We start from the raw sequence: 24,165 nt of genomic DNA, 5'->3' as shown, positions 1-24,165 counted from the left end.
AATCTCATGTGGTTGGTGGGCAGAAGGGAGACAGGAAGATATGGTGAGCTGAATATGGATCGAGATGTTAATACCAAAAGATTCAAACCCCTCACATGGATATAATTCTTCAGTCATTAGAATTAATGATGGAGAAAGATGCAGTGAAAAAATCACTTATCTTTACGTCAGGATTAAAAGTAAATTAATAGAAGCCGGCATCATTGCACAGGAGGAGCTACGGAGAAGTGGGGAATGAGCAGACCCTCAGTCAGACGCACTGACTGAGGCCTGGCTTCATTTCCTGGCTGCAGGGTTTTAATGAACTGCTTTGCCTTTTTATGCTTAGGTTTCTTTATCTGCAAAAACATGGATAATGGGAGTACTAGCTCAGAGGGTTGTTTGAGAATTAAATAACATAATTTACCTAAAATGGTACGCATTCCTGGCATATAATAAACTCACAAAAAATGTGAGCTGTTTGTTGTTAGCAGTGTAAGTCAATTTTACGTATTCTTATCTAAAAAAGTAGTGACGATTCTAAGAGAATCAGAAACTGTGAGGCAGATTCAAACAGAAAAAATGCTAAGTAAGCAAAAAGAAAAGAAAAATATAATTAAAGAGATAAAAAGATAAATATGAGAAAACTTTTTTTTCTTTTTTTAATTTATTGAAATGAAAGTAGTCTCAGGCCTAGAAACTGCTTCTCTTGAGAGCTGGGAGAGAGTAAGGTAAGAACTACGGGGAAGGATGACCATAGAAAAAGAGAGAAAGTCATAAAGAAATTGAAAGCTCTTTTTTTACTAAATAAAATTAAACTTTATTACAATAGGGGCTGGGCCACTGGTAGTGAGAAGTTATGACTTAAATACTCGTATCATAAGATTTAGTCCAAAATACCTTACTTAATGGCTTTGTAATCTTAAATTTAGCACTGTATACAATCATTCAAAAAATAATCTAGTCTTTCAAATTTACCCAATTTCTCCCATTTTATGTTCACAATTTATACTGAAATGTGGGTTTCTCATAATATTTTTATATTCACTTACCCACACATACGGCTAGACAACTTTTGTAGGCAACTCTCCCTTTGACAAATCCAAGGTGATCTAAAATTTTGGGGTACAGGGGTCAATGAAATAAAGCAACTGATAAATTAAAAGCTAATTTCTGAAGAGGTTATTTGTAAAGGTTTTATGTTAAAACTGGCACTAGTTAAGGCACAGGAAGAACTGAGTTCCAATTATAATGATCCTAGAGGTCACAAGATTAGGAGAAAAATAAAAACATACAACATGAGCTTTTTGGATTTTTTTATATACTGATTTTAAAACAGTATCATTTACTCAGGTGTTTATGTCATAAGTGGAAATCTGATTGACAAAAATGCAATAAGAGATTCAAAAGAGACTGATACTGTCAACTTTTAAATATTAGGGTACAATGACAAAGGCATGCAGAATAGAAGCAATGCCTTGCCAAGGGAGAACCATTTAGTAATTAAATAAATGAAAGTCCAAATAGTAGAAATAAAATAAGTTATTCTCATGGTATTTGCAAAATGATATTAAAGGGACAGTGTTTCTTTAAAGAAAGAGAGAGAGACAGAAAGAGAGAGAGAGGCGAAAAGGGAAAGAAAGAAAAAAATGATATAGAAAAAAGTTAAGGGGAAAAATTCAAAGGGTCAAGAAAAGAGAAAAAAATTCACAAAATGAAGAAAACACTGAACTGGAAATTTGGAGATATAAAGAAGAATGGAGAGATTAAAAGTGTAAAGAAAATGAGTACAGAGATAGAAGAAATCATTTAAGTAATAGAAAAAAAGTAAATTAACTTTTTTGAGTGAGTATAGCAATTCTTATTTAAAATAACAACCACAACAAAGATGAAAACAACAATTCTGGAGTAGAATAAAATAAAATAAAGATAGAGAAAGAAAATATAAAAAAATACGATAGAAATAGAAACGGAAAAATCAAAAGCAACTCAGGAGAAACAGGATTAGAATAGAGTAAGTTTATAAAAAGAGAAAATAAGCAAGCAAATAAAAAGCAAACAGTGAGAAAAACATTTAAAAGGAAAAAGGAACTAAATACTATAAAAGGAAGAGTTTAATTGTAGATTTTGATTTAATTTGCTGATATTTAATAAGGATACATATTAATACAATTAAATTCAGCTACTGCAAATATTACAAAATCTATAGTCACACTGGAGGTGAGGTTTGTTTTCATCTGCAACACAAAAATGGAATTAAAGAATCTTGCATATTCTAGGGAGTTCACTGCCAAGGAGATTTGAACTATCTAATCCAATGCAGTGAATTTAGGCAGAAAATCAGAAATTCTTTGTAAATAAACCTAAACAAAAAATAGGGGTGCTCGGTCCAAAGGAATCGAGGAAGAGAAAATGGAAAAGGCAGGATAACAAATAATATGATGTGTCCACAGAAAGAGGAAAGAAATTGGGAACAAGGGACTTGACCAATTAAAGAATGCAAAAAAGCAGACTAAAACTGATGGCATCCAGTGACCTCATTACCTGTACAATTCCTGCCATATAATAGTTGCTCAATTAACAGCTAGTTAATTAATTGAACCAGTGGATGTTCCAATTACCAGAACTACCTTTTCAGGCTGTTTTCATTCATCAGTGGAAAAACAATAATAGAAAAAGCAGATAGATTTGCAAGGATTAGTGTAAAAACAACGGCCACTTTGGAATAGACTACTCTTCGAGAAAAGATGAAAATATTGAATAATCTTAAATGAGGAACAAAAACTTACAGATTCTATGTGAACTGATCTATAGGGAAGAAAGAGGTCCACACTGTCCTCAAAGAACAGTTCTCCTGGTTTCTTTGATTGTTTTCATAGCCATCATCAGCCTTGGCACTGCTCTGGACATGTGTTTGGGATTCTTGGAACCAAAATGAATAGCACATCCACAGTCAAGTGCATCTATGCTGAAGGAAACTGACAACCACGTAGCGCCATGCAAAAGAATGCCGACAAAAAGAGAATTTGTTTTTCTGCGTTATATGAGACAATAAGGCAGAAAAAGAAAGAAAAGTAAAGCAAACGACTGCATGACAGAAAAGGAGAAGGAGGCTCACAACACACAAGACAGAGAAAGGGGGGGTAGGGAGCCCACGAAGGCAGAAACAAGGTAACGAAAAGCACAAAGCCAGCAATAGAAAAGAACTGTCAGACACAAAATCCTCAAAACAATAGATAAAAAAAAAAAAGGAACAAGATGACAGGAAAAGAGCAGCATGGAATCTAGTAAGAAAAAGAAACAAAAATTTCAAATAATGGATTTTTTAACACCCCCACTGTTCCGCCAGTGTGTTGTGTCACAGTCTCACAGAGCAGTGCATAATTTATGATGGTCACTTGCTGCCAGGCTGCTATAAAGGGCAACAGCTATATGAAAATATTTCTCACCGCTGGATGGCTTAATGATCTACCCTTTGTAGAGGGACAGGGTTGAGGAATGGCAGGCAAGGACAGTCCACTGATGGGGCTGGGTGGCACTCTGCATATTTAGTGCTGGCCATCATTTGAAGAAAGGGAGAATTAATTCTCTAGGCAACTCTGTGTGGAGCGGGGGGGACGGGGGCGCGGTTCCACCCCTCTTCAGCTTCTCCCTAATAATCACCAACTATAAGGAGTAATTTTTTAATGCCCAATACCACGTATTGCCTCCTTTATGAGAGGAGTGATGTTAGTTTAATCAACAACAACAAAAAAATGGATTGTTAAAATAAAAACAGACTTTGACAATTAACATTAATAATTAGAAAATTGCATTATATTTCAATCATGTCTGGAGATTTAAAAAGCTGTTAGGGTTTCTCTATAGAAATGAATGTGGATACAGAAATAACCAAAATCACATAAAAATAAAGATCATTCAAATTTTTTGTACCAATCATTTTCAGGAAAATCGCCTTGTTTATCTAGCAAGTTTATAAAAGGAAGTCGGTCAGCCATTTTGATGTCTTTCATCTTCCAAACTTCTAAAGTAACATGTAAAAAATGCTCATTCTTAAAAAATAAGATGATTATTGAGTTCCAAAGATGAAATATTTGGAAAGGAGATAGACTGCTGTCCAGAGTACAGGGAATTGTGGATAATATGTATATGTGAATAGTATGTATTTCTGAACAAACATATTTAGAATAGGTTCAAAACACAAATTGGAGAAGTCAGACCCATAAAACCTAAAATGGTTGAAGTGGAAAGATAACAAAAAATCAGAATAAAGTACTGAGATCGTTTTTAGAGGAAAGTAAAATAATTTGAAATATAAGCTCTCAATTTGAAAAAAATTAAGAACTGCTTTATTGAGTCATATTCATAGACTACCCTGCCCAGGATCTTCTCATTTCCAAGGCACAAAAAAGACTTTTTTTAACAAAAAAGATTTTGTATGAAGGCTTAATTCATTTAATTATCCATTCATTCATTCATTCAGATTCATTAATCTGTTCAAACATTGTTTACTAAAACTGCCATATGCCAGAATAACATTTATTTCTGGGGATTCAATGTGGAGCAAGTTACAACAGCCTCAGTTCCTTTGTCTGCAGTATGGAGAATTTTCTATCTTCCCCCTCAAAATTAATCAAAGAACAGATGTGATCCCACATGTAGAAATACCTAGGAAAATGCCTAGAATATAACAGGTACTAAGTATATAAACGCAATTTTTATTCGCCATAAAAAGCCTTTGTGAATTTATTATCTTGGCATTTGTCTATATCATGGTAACTATATTTTCATTGTAGCCACCTCAAAAATGGAGTTCCTTATTTACTATCTACTGCAAAAAAATGTATTTCACTTTATCCTAATTCTATCATCTCTATAGATAGAGATAATATCTAATATGTTTAATATTCAAAATATTTTATATATAGATTTTAATTGTTTAAAATAAGGATGGCTCCATTTAAAAGAAAATTTTTAATAAGAGCTTAGTGCTGGGGTTTGGATAGTACACTAAAAAGACCAGAATCACAGATATCAGTGGGTGGTCCAGGGGTAGAAAAGTGATCATTCTCTGGGAGTTGAGATTATGAACCATGGATCTGTCTGAGGCTAGGTCATCAGATAGATAAAGAATGTTTATCTGTTATGGGTAAGAATGAGCCATTCACTGCACCATGGAATAAACACAAGAAAGCTAGAGAAAGTGAGAATGCTGAAGATATCATATGTTTTCCTGGATCCAGACAATCATGAAGTCAACTTCGTCCTATAGCATCAGTTACACTAGGTAATACATATGTTAGTTTATAGTACCAGAATTTCACCATCTGCACAAGCTGGAAAGCTAAGAACCGTCTTGCCACTGTTTCTTCCTCAACACCCAAATTCAACCCATCCTCAAGTGCTGTTGGAAATACTCCTTATCTTTGGCATATCTATTTCTCTCTCCTTCACATCATTTTCTTAATTTAAGCTACAAAACACTTATTTCTTACATGAACTACTGCAAGGAATTTTAATAGGTCTTCTCAAGTTCATTCTCATGATCCTCTATTCTATTCTCTCAAAACGCAATTATGGATTATGGATAATCATATCATCCCCACCGCTATCACCAACCCATCCACCACACACGTGCACAGGCCCGTGTGTACACATGTGCATGCGCACACATGCACACATAGACACATACAACAAACCTTTTAATACCTTTCCACTGCTGTTTGGATACGATTAAAATGCTTAACAAAGCCTGTATTTTCCTCTGGTGTCATCTTGTGCTACATGTGTCTGCTCTAAGCACCCCATTCTTCTTTCTTGACCTTCAACATGCTTTGTTTCAAACACAAGCCTCTTGCTTGTGCTGTTTCCACTGCTTGGGAGGCTCTAACTCATACTAATCATCCCACTTAGTTGAAAATGCTCTAAATATTTCAGTTATCAAATCAAGCCTCACTTCCTTAAATGATCCTTTCTTGACCCTTCACAGTAGTCCAGAAATTTCACATTTCATGCTTTTCAAGTATCATGGACCATTACTTCATGGTTACCATGTCAGTTGTATTTTATTGTTTGTGGGGTTATTTGACCAATATCTGTTGACTTTACTAAATGGAAATCTCCATGAGGACAGAGAACATGTCTATATTTGCTCATCATTATATTCTCCGCTGAACACACACAGTAGAGAGAGAAGAGGAAACACTCAAACTATCAACCCTAGAAGAAATAAATAGCAAATAATACGAGAAAATAACCAAAGATACTCAAGACATCTCAAAGTGGTCAAAATTGATATTCATACTTTAAACTGCTATCTCTTTAAAACTATCTTCTGGAGAGTATGTTTAATAATCATATTGTTAGTTAATAACATGAGTTTTGGTGAAAAAACAAAAACCAAGTTAGCTACAAGACATGATCGTCATTAATATTTCTGCAATGTAATCAGTATCAAGACAGACTTAATGCTTGTGTGAAATCTGTAATTCCCAACATGCACCACCTCATGTGTATGGGGGTGGGGGAGGGGCAGTAATAGTACTCTGGGAATGTGGCTGCCAAACGATGGTGACAAAAGCCATGGTCTTCAGCCTGGAATCAATTCTCCTAGGCTGTAAAATGCCATGATTTTAATAAATCTATTTTCCTTGACTTACTGTTTTGGGGGAGGAGAGACATTTCTATCTCTGGTCAAATAAACCTGAGTCCTCCTTCCTGACATTGCACACCTACTCCTGGCTGGAAACCTCCAACTGATTATGCTCTAAAAGAGCACTTCTACCTTGGTGGGAAATGTGTAAAAATTTTTCTTTCTGAGATAGAAGTTGCCTTAACGTTAAGGTATTTTTAAGTGGTGCCTCTTACACCTTCCCTTGATTTGTCTTATTCGCTCTCCTCTCTCTTGCCTTGTCTTGAACTCTGCTGCCTCCAAGTCTCAGCTCCTAAGCGTTTACTAGTTTTCTGGTCCAACTTTGCCTTTTGCATAATAGGCAATGCCCCTTACTCCTGGGTGTTTTGTGGCTTTAATGCATGACTCAATTCTTGTTTACTAGTTCTTCAAAACATCCTAGGCTAGTTAGATCCCATGATTGAACCCCCCATTTCATTGCCAATATTTGTATCTTAGTAATTTTGGTTTCCAACTTTGTTTGTACTCTGCACTGCTGATACCTATTACTCTTGTGTAAAAATATACTATGGAACTCTCCATGATATCCTGGAGTAAGATCACAGCCTCTCCCCACCTCACGCCCACCTCTCTTTCTTTAAGTCAGAAACATTTTTAGTTTATCTTTATGCTATACTTCCAAAATTCACTGTATGTGATCATTTGAGGGTGATTTAAAAAAAAACAAAAACATTTTGAAATGCTATTGCTGCTTTATTCTGGGAATATAACAAATGATGAATACAATAAAAACCACATTAAGTTTAAAAATATACATGCAACCATCCACCAGGTGGTCCACCTATTTGTACTACATATAATTTTTTTACTGCCACATGATTGTCTTAGACAAAAACAGTGTTACTCCCCGATGTAGACCCGTTATTTCAGTTAGATTTAAATGGTGTTGCTTTCTACTAAAAATCTGTAATGTTAAAAAGAAAGCAATCATTTTTATATCAGTAACTAACATTAACAACTAAAATAGAAAAACTCATAGAGAACCAGCTTAAGGCAAAATATTGGCAGTTATATAAATGCCTTTTACAGATTTCCTGTGGTTTTCTACTTAACCAAGCACCCGTGTCTATGCAAATGACTAAGAATTAAAATCAAATAAAAAGTTGGGCAATATAATATAGCATAAAGCAAATATTTCTTTTTAATCACAGGACTTTTCCTCATAAACAAGTTGATAATTTATTTTAAAGCATTTCTAAAACTATAATGCCACAAGGAAAATAAAAAAACAAAACAAAACAGGAGAATTCAAACGTATATAAGTAATATCAGATTTCGGTCACTTTGGCAGAAGCTGATACCATGCAGCCATTTCTCATAGCTCTTAATGCAATCATTTCCAAACCTGCAAATGTGATGTCTCAGGAGCTCAACTCACTGAAACCGATCTAGCCTATTCCACAGTTTTCCAATCAACTCATAGACTTCAAATTCCAACTCTCTAGCCTGGAGTTATGTTTGTCCATGCTAATGAAAGCAAGAGTAAACATCACATTCAGGATAATGTGGCACTTTGCCTAATGTGTATCTTATAGGGGCTGGAGACAGAAGGAATGAGATGAATCAAGTACCTGAAGCAGAGGAGTGCATGTGGGTACACACACCTGACCAATATCAAAAAGCACATCTAACTCAACAGTGGACCTCACCATAGGTTCCCCAAGAGGGGCCAGAGAGATCTCTGTGACTTCAGGTTGCTGTTTTTACCCCTGGCGAGACTCCCATATTTCTTTGGGATTTCTCGTACTGAGTTTCTGAATTTCACTCCTCTGGAAACACAGTAAGTACTATGACTTATCAGTTGTGCTGGCTTTAAAAATAGTATCTTTATATTGTCTCCTGCACAGACATCTAACAGGGACCTGATCCAGGCAGGGTTGTGGTCATTGCATTCAAGCTAGAGGGTCTGTTAACCCAGCTGCTAGAGGAAGGCTTATTTCCCAAGGGAAATGCAAGCACATCTGGGGCAATGTGGTTCTCAGACTTAGTTTTGGATTCTCTTGCTTGTGGCAGACGTCTACTCTCTGGCAAGGGTAAGAGTAATAATCTGTGGTTAATGTTTTATGAAAAATGTTGGCATGTTGTAACAGAAACAAAGCCTTTCTCTCTTTTTTTAATAAGCATAGTGAGTTTGTGTAAATTGAATTTGGACATAGAACAGATCATGAGGGAAATATCAAAGTATTGCTTTGGGTGATCTTAATTTAAGTCAATAATTATTTAAGATCACTACACATTTTTAAGATTTACCACTTTTAAACCTATTTGTTCTTGCTTAGCTAAATCATCATGAAAGCAGGACTGTATATGTATTTCCTGATGAAAATTAATGTTAAGACTGTTTGAGTTAATCATGGTGGTGTTTATAAATTCTATGCAGAGGATATGTGTAAGTAAATGAAGGGTCCTGTGATACAGCAAGACATAGCAGGTGATAACAGTGGCACCGCCATCTTTATTCATGACATTGCTTTGACTGTGAAGCTAGAGCAGTCTTCCCTCCAATTATACTATCATTTTGGAATTATCCATGCAATAATATCATTACTGAAATAGTTGTACACTATTTAGCAAATACACCTAGAAATAAGTCATCAAAAATACTGGATAGCGAGACTACTAAAAGGGCCAGGAAAATAACATCTTTGTAGCCTCTTAGACCTGTCAGGCAAAGACATCCAAATTCATTGACAGTGATTCAATCTCTAAATCACCATGGATTCAAATGAGAGTGTGCATCTAGTTTCCACCTTCAAACCTGTTCACATACAATAAATTCTTTTCCTTTTCTCATGGAAAGTTTGGTTGATTGACACGACACACCCAGTTAATGAATTAGATGTCATTTGAAATAAAAGTAGACAGGTGATTTCTATTTGGATCATTTCAATTGAAAAGATATGAATTCCAGGCAGAGGAAATAATAGTATGTAAAAAGGTACAGAGTCAGGAGTTCCAAGGGCATCGTACTGACTTACTCAGTTGGATTAGACATTTTGGATACACCCAAGTGACACACAGGAAATACTGGAGAGAATATCAGATATGGATCAGTGACAAGAGCACCAAAGGCTATGAGCCTTGCTAGTCGGTTATCACAGGAAAGGGCAAATTAAGTTTCTTCCCAGCACTCAGTTCTTCCTGAAAATAAGGGGGTTGAACTGAAAATTCTTTAGATTCTTCTCAGTTCTAAAACTCTGTGCTTCAATATGCCACATCGTTGACTCAAGGCAAAGAAGTAAACAGCCTGTGTGAAAAATAACTTAAGAAAAAGCTATAAAAATTTATGTGTTCTGATAGCAGGAAAAAAAAATCATTTTAAGAAGATTACTATATAACTAGTACCTGGAAGTCCTGTGGAGCATGCTGCCTCTCACTCTTCTTTTTTGCCATGTGGAAGATAAAATAGGCGGTAGGAAGGTGTCTTATCCCATCCTTTCCACCACCACTCCCAACTATTCTTTTAGTAGCTGATGGAGGGGTCTAAGAATTAAAGGTAATTCTGGCTGAAGACAGCAGCCTAGAGACTCTTTAATGTCAGGAACGCAGAGAATCAGCAAAACTCCTGGGAAGGATTGGTTTTGATATTTAAAGGTTGAATCAGATAGGCACATACTGATTAAAACCATGTTTGAGAACTGGCACTTACCCTTGGTCCAATGTTTGCTGCTATTTACATGGACCACACACAGTGTTTAAGGACCCTAATTAAGCTCGAGTTCCTCCTCACTGCATAGCATTGCAGGCCAAGTGTGGCCGTATCGTCCCATTTTTTCAAGAGATAGGATTTTTCATTAACTGAAGGAAACTTCAAGTGTATGAGAGATGAGTGTCTCCTAGAGCTAGATTTTTATTCTAGCATTTTAGGTAGAGTAAAAAATAAATCATTCAAATTAAAAAAAAAAAAAAGAAAAAAAAAGGAATATTCTGTAAAATCCACCTATTTTTAAAATGTTGGTAATAATTTCAAAAACACAATTACCACCACAACGGAAAGCTATTCAAGGCCCATTCAGTTCTCACCTGAATCTGGGTGAGGAGGTTCTGCAGGGTGGAAGCAAAAGTATTTAGTGTAATTATAACAGGACGATAGAGGGTTGTTCACGCGTAGCATTTAGGAAAAGGAAAAGACCTCAAAAGAGGTGACATTTTATTTGGGTTTTATAGAATTTATTATATAGTTCAATTACATTTATAAAGCTACGTGCTGTCATAGGAATCTGGTTTACACAGATTGCGTGCAGACTAATTTAAATCGGAACGTTAAGATATCAGAAAATGAATGAATGAATAAACAAACAAACAAACAAACAAACAAACAAATAAATATATCAGAGAAACTTCCTTGCTCCAGGAAGACGGAACACTAAAAGAGCAGGTTCAGTTCTCTTTGTGTTTTTATATATTTAGAGAAATGGGAATTTAGAACTAGAAAACACTTTAGAGCTGACTTAATCCCACAGCTAATTTTCAATGAATAGTAATAATATTTAACACTAATAATGGGATACCAATTTATTAGGAACTGTTCTTGTTGCTACCCTATATTCAGGGTAGCATGCCGATTAAAGCTCAGATTCTTGCTGCTGCTGCTGATCAGAATTATCAGCAGGAAAACAGGGAAGACTCTGTTTGCAATTTGTTAAATGAAATAAAAACTCAACCTATTTCAAAGGGTTGTTGTGAGAAGAAGGAAGAAAAAAATATTTTATTTTCTTGTTGTAATATAACTGACTCTGGCATATATACAACTAAAAGTAGAACATATTTCACCTTTGCTTAAGCATCAAAGTGATGGAGGTATCATTACCTAAAATGGCAAAATCTGACAGAAGAGCAGGCTGACATACAGAAGACCAAGGGTTCTATGTTAGCCGCGGTAGGTACAAGATTAAACTAAAGCTTTCTTAAAACCATCACTTAGATACTCATTTATCAAATAAAGTAAAATATACCAAAAAAAAAAAAATGAGCAGCATTGGTTGATGTAAAAATAATTAGGAGACATATAAGTAAAACATTGACTTTTATGCAGGCTAGAGAAAATGTTAAAGTGTTTTTTAAGAAGAGTAGCATGATATTCATCTGTTTATTTCTTCACTTGTTTTTGTTTTATCCATGCTCTTTATGGGTAGTTTAAAAATAACATTTTAGACTGCTACCTATAATTTAGCATTCACAGAATATTAAAGCTGGAAGAGGATTTAGAGGTCATCTAGTTCAAATCCCATATTTTAGAGATGGAAACTGATGCTTTAGGAAAATAAGTGGCTTGATCAAGGTGACATAGATGGTTGATGGAAAGAATAAAGAATGAGATGGCTTTTAAAAACCTAGCAAGTGCTATGCTGTTTCAGATTTCACATGAAGTTTCACTTTGCAGGAAATACACAAATCAAATTCTCGAGGTCAGCTTGAGTTTTTTTTTATTTCTACAAATTTTATAAATAAATATGATATCTATATGTTGTATGGTAGAGGTTACAGATTTCTATGTCATAAATTTCACAATTTTTAGTCATTTATAGAAACATTTATAAAGAGTTTAAATATTTATGTAAAAGTTTAAAAATATACAAAATATACACATACAGTTAATTTAAAAGTACAGGTACAAAGGCAGCATTTTTCACTTATTAAATACTTGCGAGAAAATATTTGAGATAAAAGAGGAAAAAAACAAATGTTTAGAGAAGAAAATGTACTGTACTATGATACTCTGCCTCTTCTTGAGGCCCTAAAATTATTATGACTTCTAGAAACATCGGAAATGTAGAAACTACAAGAGAATATTTCTAGTAGATAAATATTTTAGCCATGGAACTAATGTCAGTTTGTTTCATTCATGAAGCAAATATTTATCAGGCTCTGGCGATGCACAAGCTCTGTGCTTTCTTTGCACACAGGGAGATTTCAACAGAAAGAACTCAGGACCACACTGGATGGGAAGAGGGATTGGAATGGCCCCTCAGTTTCCCAAAGCTGAGCACAAATTTCCCATCCCACCAACTTGCAAGGGCTCGAGACTATGAACCTCAGGGAGGGAGGAAAAGGCAACGGAAAAAGAGGTAGAGAAAGGGAAAAAGGAAGTAAAGAAAAAGATAAATAAGCCCCAGATGTGTTTATGCCCACTCTAAAGAGTTGCAGTTATAGTAAAGTTTTTATTTTTTAATGCACTAATATTCTTCATTCACTCCATTTAAAATATTGAACATTCATGGACTCTGAGGCAGAGTAATCATTTAAAATACGTTGGAACAAGACATGATTCAATTAGCTTTATTTTTCAATTATATAATTTACAAGAGAATATAATTAAAAAGAAAATTTCTAACCTTGGCTAATAAGAAGAATTGGTTTTAGTTTTAAAGTTGATAACTAACAAATAAAATGGAAACGTTCTGTTTCCTTCAGCCTAAGATATGGTTTTGGGAACACATGCTTTTCTTAATGATAATTTTGACTATGAAATTTCAGCATTTGGCATCCTCGTTCTGCCATAGGCTGTACAAAACTTATGTGGCTATATAATTCTCTGGAGAAGATACACCCAAACAGGGGTCCCCAACCTCTGGGCCACCAACCAGTACCAGTCCATGGCCTGGTAGGAACCAAGATGTACAGCAGGAGGTAAGTGGTGGGCAAGCGAGCAAAGTTTCATCTGTATTTGCAGCGCCAGCATCACTGCCTCCGCTTCACCTCAGATCATCAGGCATTAGATTCTCATAGGAGTGCTGGTCCCTGGTGCCAAAAAGGTTGGGGACTGCTGATAAGACACATAACAGCTGAGTAAATTTAGATGTGTCCACAGAGTGAACACTCACCCTAAAAATAAACTCAGGGTTGGGTGTCATTTTCAAAATAATCGTCCTTTTGTGGCAAGGAATATATGTTAAAACGTATCCTTCTTTAAAAAATTAGTCAATAGGTTTATATTTTCTATAGCTGTTTTCATCCCTTCAGCTAAAAAGAAAAAAAAGAAAAAGAAAAAGAAATTGGTTCTAAATTTCAGACTGTGAAAGTTTTAAGGTGAGAACTTTGACTACCTCAGGCCTTATTCCAGGTGTTCTTTTAGAAGCCTTCCTCATTTTAATCAAGTTACGTATCTTGACACGCTGACTGTTACCTAATCATGTGACTCATAAAAGTCATGATTCAATAGAATGATATTTTCCCTATACTGAGTAACTCTGAAGTTTGGTTCTGTTACCACGTTTACTGATCTTCCGGGTAACCTGTTGTGTGTGGAACAGAGGGTACACTTGAAAATCATTTGACTAGCCCCTCCTCCCCTGCTGCTACCAAAAATGGTTTCTTCCTAAGTCACAAATCTACTTGGAATGTTAATTAAATATTTACAAGGTACTTTCAAATCCTCAAATGCTAATATGAAAATGGTAAACTGTGTTCATTTGAATAAGAAGAAATTTTTGCCCTTCCAAATTAAAAGCCTCTGGCCTCTGAGTTTAATTTAAAAAAATATAATAACTTAAGAAAAAAGAATTGAGTATCTACTATGTATAAGGCCTTGTGCCAGATGTGGAGATAAAAGTAAACTTTCCAGGACTAAGAAATTTGTCATAAATTACAAACAACATTTCATATTATTTCATTCACACCAACTCTCTCTGGGCTTAAAAGCTAAATTAGATGCAAAACACTTACCTTTTTAGCATTAAACTTTTACATCGCTCCTTAACATACGACACTGTATCTCGTTACATAAAGATGCAGTATTTTCTACATATTAACATATATTTCCACATTTTATTCATTAGGTTTTTGAAAGTATTTTAGCATGAAATTTCCATTTATTGTATCCAAAAATAAAAATAGCATCAAAGTCTTTTTGAAACTCCCAAAACACAGTTAGGGAATAATGATCATATGCTAAAAAATGTAAAATGCAATTTCTGCTGTGCCCCATTTACTAGAAAATCACTACGAACAATGCATTTTGTACAGTATATTGCTCCAGGGAAACTGGATCAGCACCCAGAATGAATAAAGAACATTGCATTTAAAATCAGCTAATTCTGCTTCAGCACTTTTAAAAACTATTTGTTATGATATTACTTCCTGTCAAGTACATAATGTGATATCTTCCTTAATAAAACTAAACAGTTGCTATAATTTCAGCTTCCTTCATTTTCCACTTTTTAAGCACTAAATATTTAAACCATGCAGACCTGGAAGTCTCAAGCCAGTCATCTGCTTTGAGCATCTCCTTGCCTAAGGTACAGTAACTACTCGTACAGGGGCCTTTTCTGTCACACAGACATACATAATGACAGCTGTTGAGGTCCTTACCTGCCCGCAGGCCAAGCCCATTCCTCTTTCTCCCATGCCATGTGGACACGATAAATTTAACTCCAGGGCATCTGCTCCAGAAGTCTTTAAGACATGAAAAGAAAATGAAGGAAAAGGCAAAGCTTTATTTGTGAACTAATATGCTTTCACCTTTGCTATCATAGGTCACATTTGTCGAATCTTAACTGTTCTGTTTTCTGCATCACAGCTATCTTGTGAGGTATATTCTGACTCTTCAAAATTAGAGTATGTATAACAAAAATAATAACAACAGCAGCAAATATTTATGGAGTGCTTATAAGAGGGCATTCACTGCTTTATGTGCTTTATATTTGTTATTTCAAATTCTCATAATCCCTGGATTATTAGGGTACCGATATTACACACAAGAAAACAGAAGCACAGGGGATTAAATGACAAGCCTAGTTGTTGAATGACACAGCAGAGATTTTAACATCAGGTCTCTTTGACATCACATTTATTCTGCCCTAAACAGCTTTTGTTTTCATAGAAACAAATCTTACTAATTCTGGATTATTGGCACTGGAAGTAGCGGTGCAAAAAAAAATTGTAGTGGGAATGAATACAAGTAAAATTCAAAATACTAATTGAAAATCAATTTTATTGTATTTTAAAAAGTCTATGCTCAGAAATATGAAGTATAGATAAATTTGTCTTACTTTAATAATTAAATAGAAATCCTTATTTAACACATTAATTCATTAGTATACAAATGGGTCCTGCAAAATGAACAAAATAGTCCTAAGTATTCTAAGAATACTTAGAGAATCATGGAATTTTTGAGACATCTTCTGTGAAAAACTCTAAGAATAAACAAAACACTTTTTTTATAGTTTAATCCAGTAATTTGAGGGATGGGGATAAACTAAATGATTCAAGTTTTATCTTTCGCCTAACCTCTAAAATTTCTCCAATGCCACACTTTTTTTAAAAAATTAAATTTATTGAGTGACATGGTTAATAAATTATGTAGGTTTTAAGTGTACAATTCTATAATACATCATCTGTATATCACATTGTGTTTACCACCCAAACTCAAATCTCCTTCTGTTAAGAAATGTAAATCAAAACCACAATGAGGTATCACCTCACACTTGTTAGAATAACTCTTATCAACAGGACAAGTAATAAAAAGTGTTGGAGAGGATGCAGAGAAAAAGGAACCCTCACACGCTGCCAGTGGGAATGTACATTGGTATAACCTCTATGGAAAACAGTATGGAGGTGTCTCTAAAATTTAAGAATAGAATTACCATCTGACCCAGCAATTCCTCTTCTGGGTATTTACCTGAAAAATTTGAAAACATTTATTCATAAAGATATATGTACCCCTATATTCCTTGCAGCACTATTTACTGTGGCCACGACATGGAAAAAACTGGTGTCCTTCGATAGATGATTAGAAAAATATGTGCTACATATATACAATGGAAACTACTCAGCCATAAGAAAAGATGAAATACTGCCGTTGCGACAACATGGGTGGATCTCGAGAATACCATGCTCAATGAAATAAGTCAGACACAACTTCTTTTTAAGTAGAAGCTTGAATCAGTTCACATAATATTATAATATGTCTATCAAATCATGCAAAGGATTAAAAAAAAAATCACTATTTTCTAAGTGTATCAGACCTTTTCTAGGCTAACAACTATTTCTTCAAGGTCTCTCTTTTCTTCCTAATTGTTCAAGATTTTAGCCTATTTTTTCCTCCTGTATGAATTTTAAGTGGGACCTCAACAAACTTAAGAATTCTAGTTAGCTATTTCTCAGTTGACTTTCTTACCTATCTTTATTTATCAGTGAGTCTGCTTTTTCTTCTGCACATTTGTAGAAGTTCATTTGATTATCCAGCCTATTTTCTAATAGGGTTTCGTTATGGTTTTTGCTTCCCTAATTTAGTTTTAAAATGCTTCATGTTTTTTAAAAATTACCTTAAAACATGCTGTTTTTCTCCTGCTGATTTGGTAGTGAGCACAGACAAAGCACAACTGGCTAAACTCTGAGTTCCAATCCTAGGTTAGCTAAGGAATTGGGAATGCTTTGGGAAAGTCTGTTAACCTTTGTTCCTATCTACTCAAGTGTAAGCCAATTTAATATAACCTATCTCAAAACCATGTCCTGTGGGAATTACCAGCTTAATTAAAGAACTGCACATTCCAATGACATACAATAGTGTGCTTTTCTTATTATTTCTTAGTTATTTCAAATATTTCCTTTAGACTTCTTTATTTAGCTAAATCCAGCAATCAACAGCAAATCAATTCAACAACATTTTGGAATAGATAAACTCTAGATGGCATTTGTATACATATTTACATTATACATATTTCCTAAAACAGCGGTCCCCAACCTTTTTGGCACCAGAGACTGGTGCTCTTATGAGAATCTAATGCCTGATGATCTGAGGTGAAGCTGAGGCGGTGATGCTACCGCTGAGGAGTGGCTACAGATACAGATGAAGCTTCACTTTCTGGCCTGCTGCTCATTTTCCTGCTGTGTCTGGGAGTTAGGGGACCCCTGTCCTCAATATAAGTGCTAGCTGACAATAGCTATCAAAGTAGATAATAGTAACTAACATTTATTGAGCACTTACAATATGAAAGACAGTTTGCTAGGCTCTTTGTATTAGGATATAACATTATTCCATTTTACAAATGAGAAAAACGAGGTACAAAGAGTTCCAGTGACTTTCTCACAGCTTGTAAATGAGAGTAGGGACTGGAACCCAAGCATTTTGAGAGCATTTTTGAGTCCAGAGCCTACATTCTTATTCATTATCATAATTTATTAAAAATCACTTATTCTGTGGCTGGTGTGACACTGTGTTAAGAAAATATAACAACTTGCCATCCTGAAAGCTTCTAAACTTGAAGTAAAAATTAAAATCTTATAAAACCACCTATCAATTTAAAGCCTTTTCAGTGACTAACTATTAAACATTTCTTCAATATTATACACGTATACAACCATTGACCCACCAAATATACCTGGAAGGCCTTTGAAATGAACATCTACATTTCAAAAACTGAGATAATCCTGCTCAAGGTGATACAGAAAGATTGAAACATTCATTTGGCCTCTGCTCAAATATTGCTGCCACAGGATGTATACTACCTTAAAAGGCAGTTAATTCCATTTCCAAGCAACTATATGCATTCAAAAATGTTTTAATTGCTGAATTAGCATGAATTAAATTAACTGAAACTGGGCATGCATTCTGATTCCTGTTTAGTCACAAGCTTTTTGGTTTATTCACTTAGTAGAGTTAATTCCACCTCACCTAAATGTTTATACAATAAAATAATCTAGTGAAGACACTGACAGAAAATTTGCTTTTCCTTATTTCATACATTACCTATTTGTCATCCATTACCTATATGCAGTAGAATGTATATGCTAATATGTGGACTCAAGCCAGATTTCATTAGTTTGAACACATACTAGCTGTGTGAACTTGGGCATACTATTTAACAACTTTTTGCCTCAGTTTCTTCATCTCTAAAAAGTGGAAAATAATGGAAGTAACTCTTAGGGTAACTTTTATAATGTATAAATAAATTTAATAAAAATGAATGACTTACAACAGTGCCTGGACTGTAATAAATACTATGTAAATACTGTATAAATACAGTATAAGCAATTTATATCTATCTATCTTCTATCATCTATCTATCATCTATCACCTATTATTCTACATGTCCATCCATCCATCCATCCATCCAACCAACCCACTCATTCAATTAGAATGTCTAATTTGCCATTCCCCAGCTTCGATCGGAGAAAGAATTTAAAATAACTATACTTCAGAGGAGGGAAAAAAATTGATGTAGTTTCTAAATTCTTTGAATTGCTTTATAAAAACTTTCCAAGAAATTAGGGTAGCAAAACCACAGACCTCGGACAATATATACAACAAAATCGGGTACAAAGCTTTTCCCCGTCTCCTTCTCTTACCTCTCCCTTCCTTCCCGATCACTGTGGCTCTAAGGTCTTTGAGTCAGGCAGAGCAAGACAGGTGACCAGAAGGATCTGAGGAGGAGCCATGGGGGCCCAGTGTGAGATATCAGAGCCCGAGCACAGTGAGAAGGATGTCCATGTGGAGGGTGGCTTGGTATAGTATATCAGAGCCCAAATGAGAAAATTCCACTGGTGGTAGGGGCTGGCAAAGGGCATCAGAGCCCAAGTAGGGTGAGGAATGTGTTCCGTCAGTGGGGCATGAAAGGTACACTTCTTGGATTCTCTCTTCCATTAAAAGAATACACGAAGTCTACTGTTGATTTTCTATGTAGCAACACTGTCTAGTCTCGACCAGATGCTACTGATTTGACACCAAGCTGTGAAAACTTTTCCAGGGGCTGCTTCTTTTTTGTGGTGCTCAACAATCATGACAGAGTTAAACTAGGTTGAGAAATACATGAAAGAAAACCTTTAAAGATATGCATCCTAGAGTTAGAGTAAAAGGAAGTTTTGTTCAGCATGGTTCTATTTCTAGGAGAAAACAAAACTTTCTCAAGAATATGTGTATGATAAAGAAGAATATGCTAGATATACAGATATACATTAACTTTTAAAAACAGCATTTAGTTGAATTTACCGTATTTTAAGAATGTACCTAGGTTCAATTTTTTTAACCACCCACCTGCTCTTAAATCTTTATTCGAAAAAGTAAAATAAAATGGTAACCTCTGGTAAAACAAACAAATGATAATAATCTCTCCTTCTACAAATTTTCATTCTGACATAGAGATTCTCAGTCTTTTCATGTTTGTGTACAACTGGATCTGTTCTGCTGTTATACGGGCCACTTCTGTTTTTTGACATAATAGTAAAGAGCTGATAGAAGATTTCTCTAATTCTCTATTGTGTAATTCAAGCATTCCTCTATAAGGAGAGGAACTTCATAAATTTAAAGTATATCCATCATCATATTAAGTCATTTGCTGAACTTAAAACCAGTGGCATGCTAGAACAGCTGGTGTAATAGCTCAGATTTCTTTATCACCACCCCTAAAGAAATGTACACTGTAAGTGGTATATTAACTTTGGTTTGAATACTTTTTGTTTTTGTTGGTTTATTTTTATGTGCACTCTTCCATTGTAAGAAATTTGTTTTATTCTGCTGTGAAGCATGTGTTCTTAAAAAGAAAACCAAATACTGACTCTATAAAGCTTTACTGCATGCCTACCATATGAGCTGGATAGAATCATGCTGACTGATGCTGCTGCCCCCAGGATGATGTGAAGGCTTAGGGACAATTTCTTCATGTGATATGCCCTGCGCTGGTCCATATTTTAAGGTTACAGGGATTTGTTTTTAACTGACACCATCTGTAGATTGACCTTCTCAATATGCATATTGCTTTCCTCTGGAGAGATTCTACAGACTTTTGACTGAATAAAAGACATATCGTTTTTGTTATAAAAGAATTTTTCCTCCTTCCTTCATTTTTTCTTCCTTCCTTCCTTCCTTCCTTCCTTCCTTCCTTCCTTCCTTCCTTCCTTCCTTCCTTCCTTCCTTCCTTCCCTCCCTCCCTCCCTCCCTCCCTCCTTCCTTCCTTCCTCTTTCATTTGTTGCTATTAGTACTTAGAAAATGATATTTAATTAAACTGCAATTAAAAAATAAATGTGTAATGTGAAAAACTCTTTAAGTTGGTTAGTATATTACTACTACAAAAGTTTTTGACTTTTCAAAAGTAAAATTCACTTATTTAGAAATTAATGCTCCTTACTGAAGAAAATATATGTTTTAAGTATTTTACTCTACAGAGAGACAGAGAAGAAAGCAGCATGATAAAGTCATTCATCATAGTCAGCTTAAAATTGGCAAAACTCATGCCAATCTTCTGTGGAAGATTTCATGGTCAATTAGGTAAATACACGTATAAAATGGACCCAGCACCAAAGAGCACAAAGCCAATTACTGATTATGCTTAATTTCACCCCCCTTAGTCCCAGAAGTAATTTTTCCCCCTCATAGTTTTAAGACATCCAAATAAAATGTACAATCAACATTTTCGAACACTATTGTAAGCTTTATAATATTTTATAGAGTTGTTATTTCATAAGAATTGTTAGTTTTAGTCTTCTACACTTCTAAGAGGTTTTCAAGAAACTAACTAAATCTGTCTAGAGTATTTTTCATGACAGAATGATGGACATAAGTGTATCATTTTAAGTATGTATTTTTCTATTTGAAATACAAATTTGAGGCACATGGTTAGTTGTTTGCATTTGTGCAAGATTCCATTTATATTATAGAAAAGCTGCTGACTAGTGTTTCATTCAAGAGCATTCTGTCCTACCATTTTATGCATATCTGTATTCAAACTCAAATAGTATTAAATGAACCTTTTATATTTTAAATATTCAAGAGTTTTATATTCAAAATTTCTTCTCTCACTGTCAAACTAGTTTGCCTAAAGGCAAGGTAAGATCAAGTTAGAGTCTCAAAGGTAGAATTAAATTTTATCATGACATCCATCATAATTTACAGTTTGCTTAATATGCAAATAAAGAGTATATGGATTCAAAGAATAAAGAATTTTTAGGTAGTGTGTGAAATCTAAGGGACCACTTTTATAGAATAGATTTCTTTCAAATTTACATTTCCATCATTTTAACAAAAACACAAGGTAAACAAATTATAATAAAAATGTTTTAAGTTACCATTTTCCATTCAATTTCATTTCTACTGGGTTATTTTTCACGGCAGCTCTTTATTTAAAACTAATAAAAATAGATGAGATGAAATAAAATAAATATATACTAAAGAAATCATTACCTCAGCCATTTGGGAGAGCTCCATCCAGTCATTTCTATTGTAACTGCACATGATGCTAGCAATCACAATCTTTAAAAAGAAAAAAAAAAAGAATATCAGTTCAAACAAGGGAATATTAATATTTACATGTATATGTTTATAATGATAGACTATATTATAAAAATAGTTTTCAATCTGTTAAAAGACAAATAATTAAAAAACAGCAGGGTATTATAGTAAAACAAAAGATGAGATTTGGGGCTTCAGAATTATGTTAGAGACTCTCTCATTTACTACCCTTAGTAAATGAATAGTCGAGCAAGTTACTTAACTTCGCTGATCTTTTAAAAATGAAGATAATAATATCGACTTTGCCAACCTCAGAAAGCAACAGAGGAGTTATGTAAATTTGTGTATGTGAAAGAGTTGCTTAAATTGTGCGATGACATAGAAATGTTTATTAATATAATTACTGATGTAGCTAAAAGAAATAAAAGAAATAAATTAGTGTCTTCTTCAATCATATTAGAATATGGATAATACCTCACATATTTATAGTACGTTATAGTTTTAAATTCTGTTAAATGTTGATTATTTAATTCTGGTCTTCTAGTAATCCTGTAAAAAAGGTTTTGCAGAGTAGTAGTTTCAAGTACCTGCTCTGAGGCCAGATGTCCAGATTAGAACTCCGACTACCACTTACTGCATTGCCCTGGGTAAGACATGTAATTTGCTCATTGGTAACATGTAGATAATAGCGCTGCCTACTTAGAAAAGTAATAATAGAAATTGCTAAGACTTATATATCTCTTATGATGTGCTAGGTACTATATGAATGGTTTTTACTTTATTAACTTAATTATTCTCAACACTATCCCCCCATGTTACAGATAGAGATGCTGAGGCACTGAGATATAAAGGTCACACTGCTAATGAGCAGAGCCAGGACTCAGGCCCAGGCAGTCTGCGCTGCTAACCTCCAGGTTTTCTGGCCCAAAGTAAGTGTTCAAAACATGTCAGTAATTATTTTTTTATTATTACCATTTCAAGATTATGAGATTGAAATACAAAGAGTTTCTGCCAAGCCTAAAGTCACAGTCCCCGTGGAAGAGTCCACTAAAAGCCACTGTGCTCTCACCACTTGCAGCTTTTTAATGGATATCTAAAAAAAAATAAAAAAAGAAATGTTGTAAAAGTCTGATGAATGCTTTTAACATTAAGGGAAAGACAGAAAACAAGTGACCAAACTGGAGAGAGTTTTTAAAACCAGGGAGACAAGCCTGCCCTTAATGTTGCGTTAATTTTTCTCTCCTGATGGACTAGAATCTCCAGGGGAACTGGGACTGACTGCTCTGCATCATTCATTGCTTTATCTGTAACAGCAGCCACGGTGTTTGGCACTTAGTGAGGCCGAGTGAATAAATGAATGAGGTCACCAACGGTTTAGTAGCCTGGAGTTGCTTTATCAGCGTATCCCTTTACAGTTAAGCAGAAACGAATATCCTAAGTTAGAGAAGGGGAAAAAATTGGTAAAACCATTAGCGAATTATTATACGAGCTAAAGAGTGAACAAGGCTGATGCTGGTGTTGATTCAGGTGATGGAAAGTAGTGTCAAATGCTAAAATACAAAGAACTTGTGAACTAGAAGAAGTAGTTAAGAAAGAAGAATCAAGAGATCTGAATCTGAGTGACTGAGGAAATCTCAGAATGTTAGTCAGGTAAAGGTAGGACAATGATGAGAGAAACAAGGAAGCCAGGAGAAACAGCAGATTCGGGTAGATTCCTCTTTACAGAGAGGAACGAAGAGAAGAAAATAAAAACACGATGACTAGAGAAGGAAAATTTAAAATGCCTAATAATTTTTGGTTGAGTTCAGGATTCAATCTTTGTGTGCAGTGAGGATGCAGCTTTTAAGAATTTGGGAGGAAATGGTAAGAATGATCCATGGCCATTGTCTCTAGGGCCTAAAGAAAGTAAAAAAATCAAATTCCAAGCTTGCCCATTTGCAAGCAAAAAGGGGTCACCAGCATAATTGTGTATCTTTGGTAGGAGACTCTGTCTTTCTGCCCTTTCCCCTTGCTCTAAGACCTCAGGGATATTCTGCCCCACGCCCCAGTTAGAAAACAGGTCATGGGGGAGCGGGGGGAAGGGGGACTCAGATCTCCTAGAACTACACTCATACCTCCTGGAGAGTATGCTTTACATAAAAAATAAAATTTAAAAAGATCTTATTTGAAAGGAAAATCGACTGAGACAAAGGCTGGGGTCAGGTGGCAGATTCTTATTGTCCTTAGTGGCCTCGAGGATCAAGTAAAGAAACAAAAACAAATTTTAAAAAATGATTAATCTAAAGATGTAAGGAATAAGCAGAAACTCTAGGTTTGTTGCTAAAACTTCAA

The 24,165-nt window shown here is 34.8% G+C and overlaps 1 protein-coding gene across 2 annotated transcripts in view; it reads right to left on the bottom strand.

The window, feature by feature from the left end:
• DPYD (dihydropyrimidine dehydrogenase) overlaps window positions 1–24,165 on the bottom strand; it is a 717,845-nt gene that overhangs the window by 243,462 nt on the left and 450,218 nt on the right. For both annotated transcript variants that reach the window (XM_011380852.2, XM_023523771.1), the window contains 2 exons: window positions 21,787–21,855; window positions 14,981–15,064 (listed from right to left, as the gene is read on the bottom strand). In XM_011380852.2, the coding sequence (XP_011379154.1) occupies window positions 14,981–15,064; window positions 21,787–21,855 (153 nt within the window). The remainder of the gene's footprint in view (window positions 1–14,980; window positions 15,065–21,786; window positions 21,856–24,165) is intronic.

Source organism: Pteropus vampyrus, unplaced genomic scaffold (genome assembly GCF_000151845.1).
Source record: "Pteropus vampyrus isolate Shadow unplaced genomic scaffold, Pvam_2.0 Scaffold410, whole genome shotgun sequence".
NCBI lineage: Eukaryota > Metazoa > Chordata > Mammalia > Chiroptera > Pteropodidae > Pteropus > Pteropus vampyrus.
The sequence above is the reverse complement of the archived record's forward strand: the minus strand, read 5'-3'. Positions and strand labels throughout refer to the sequence as shown.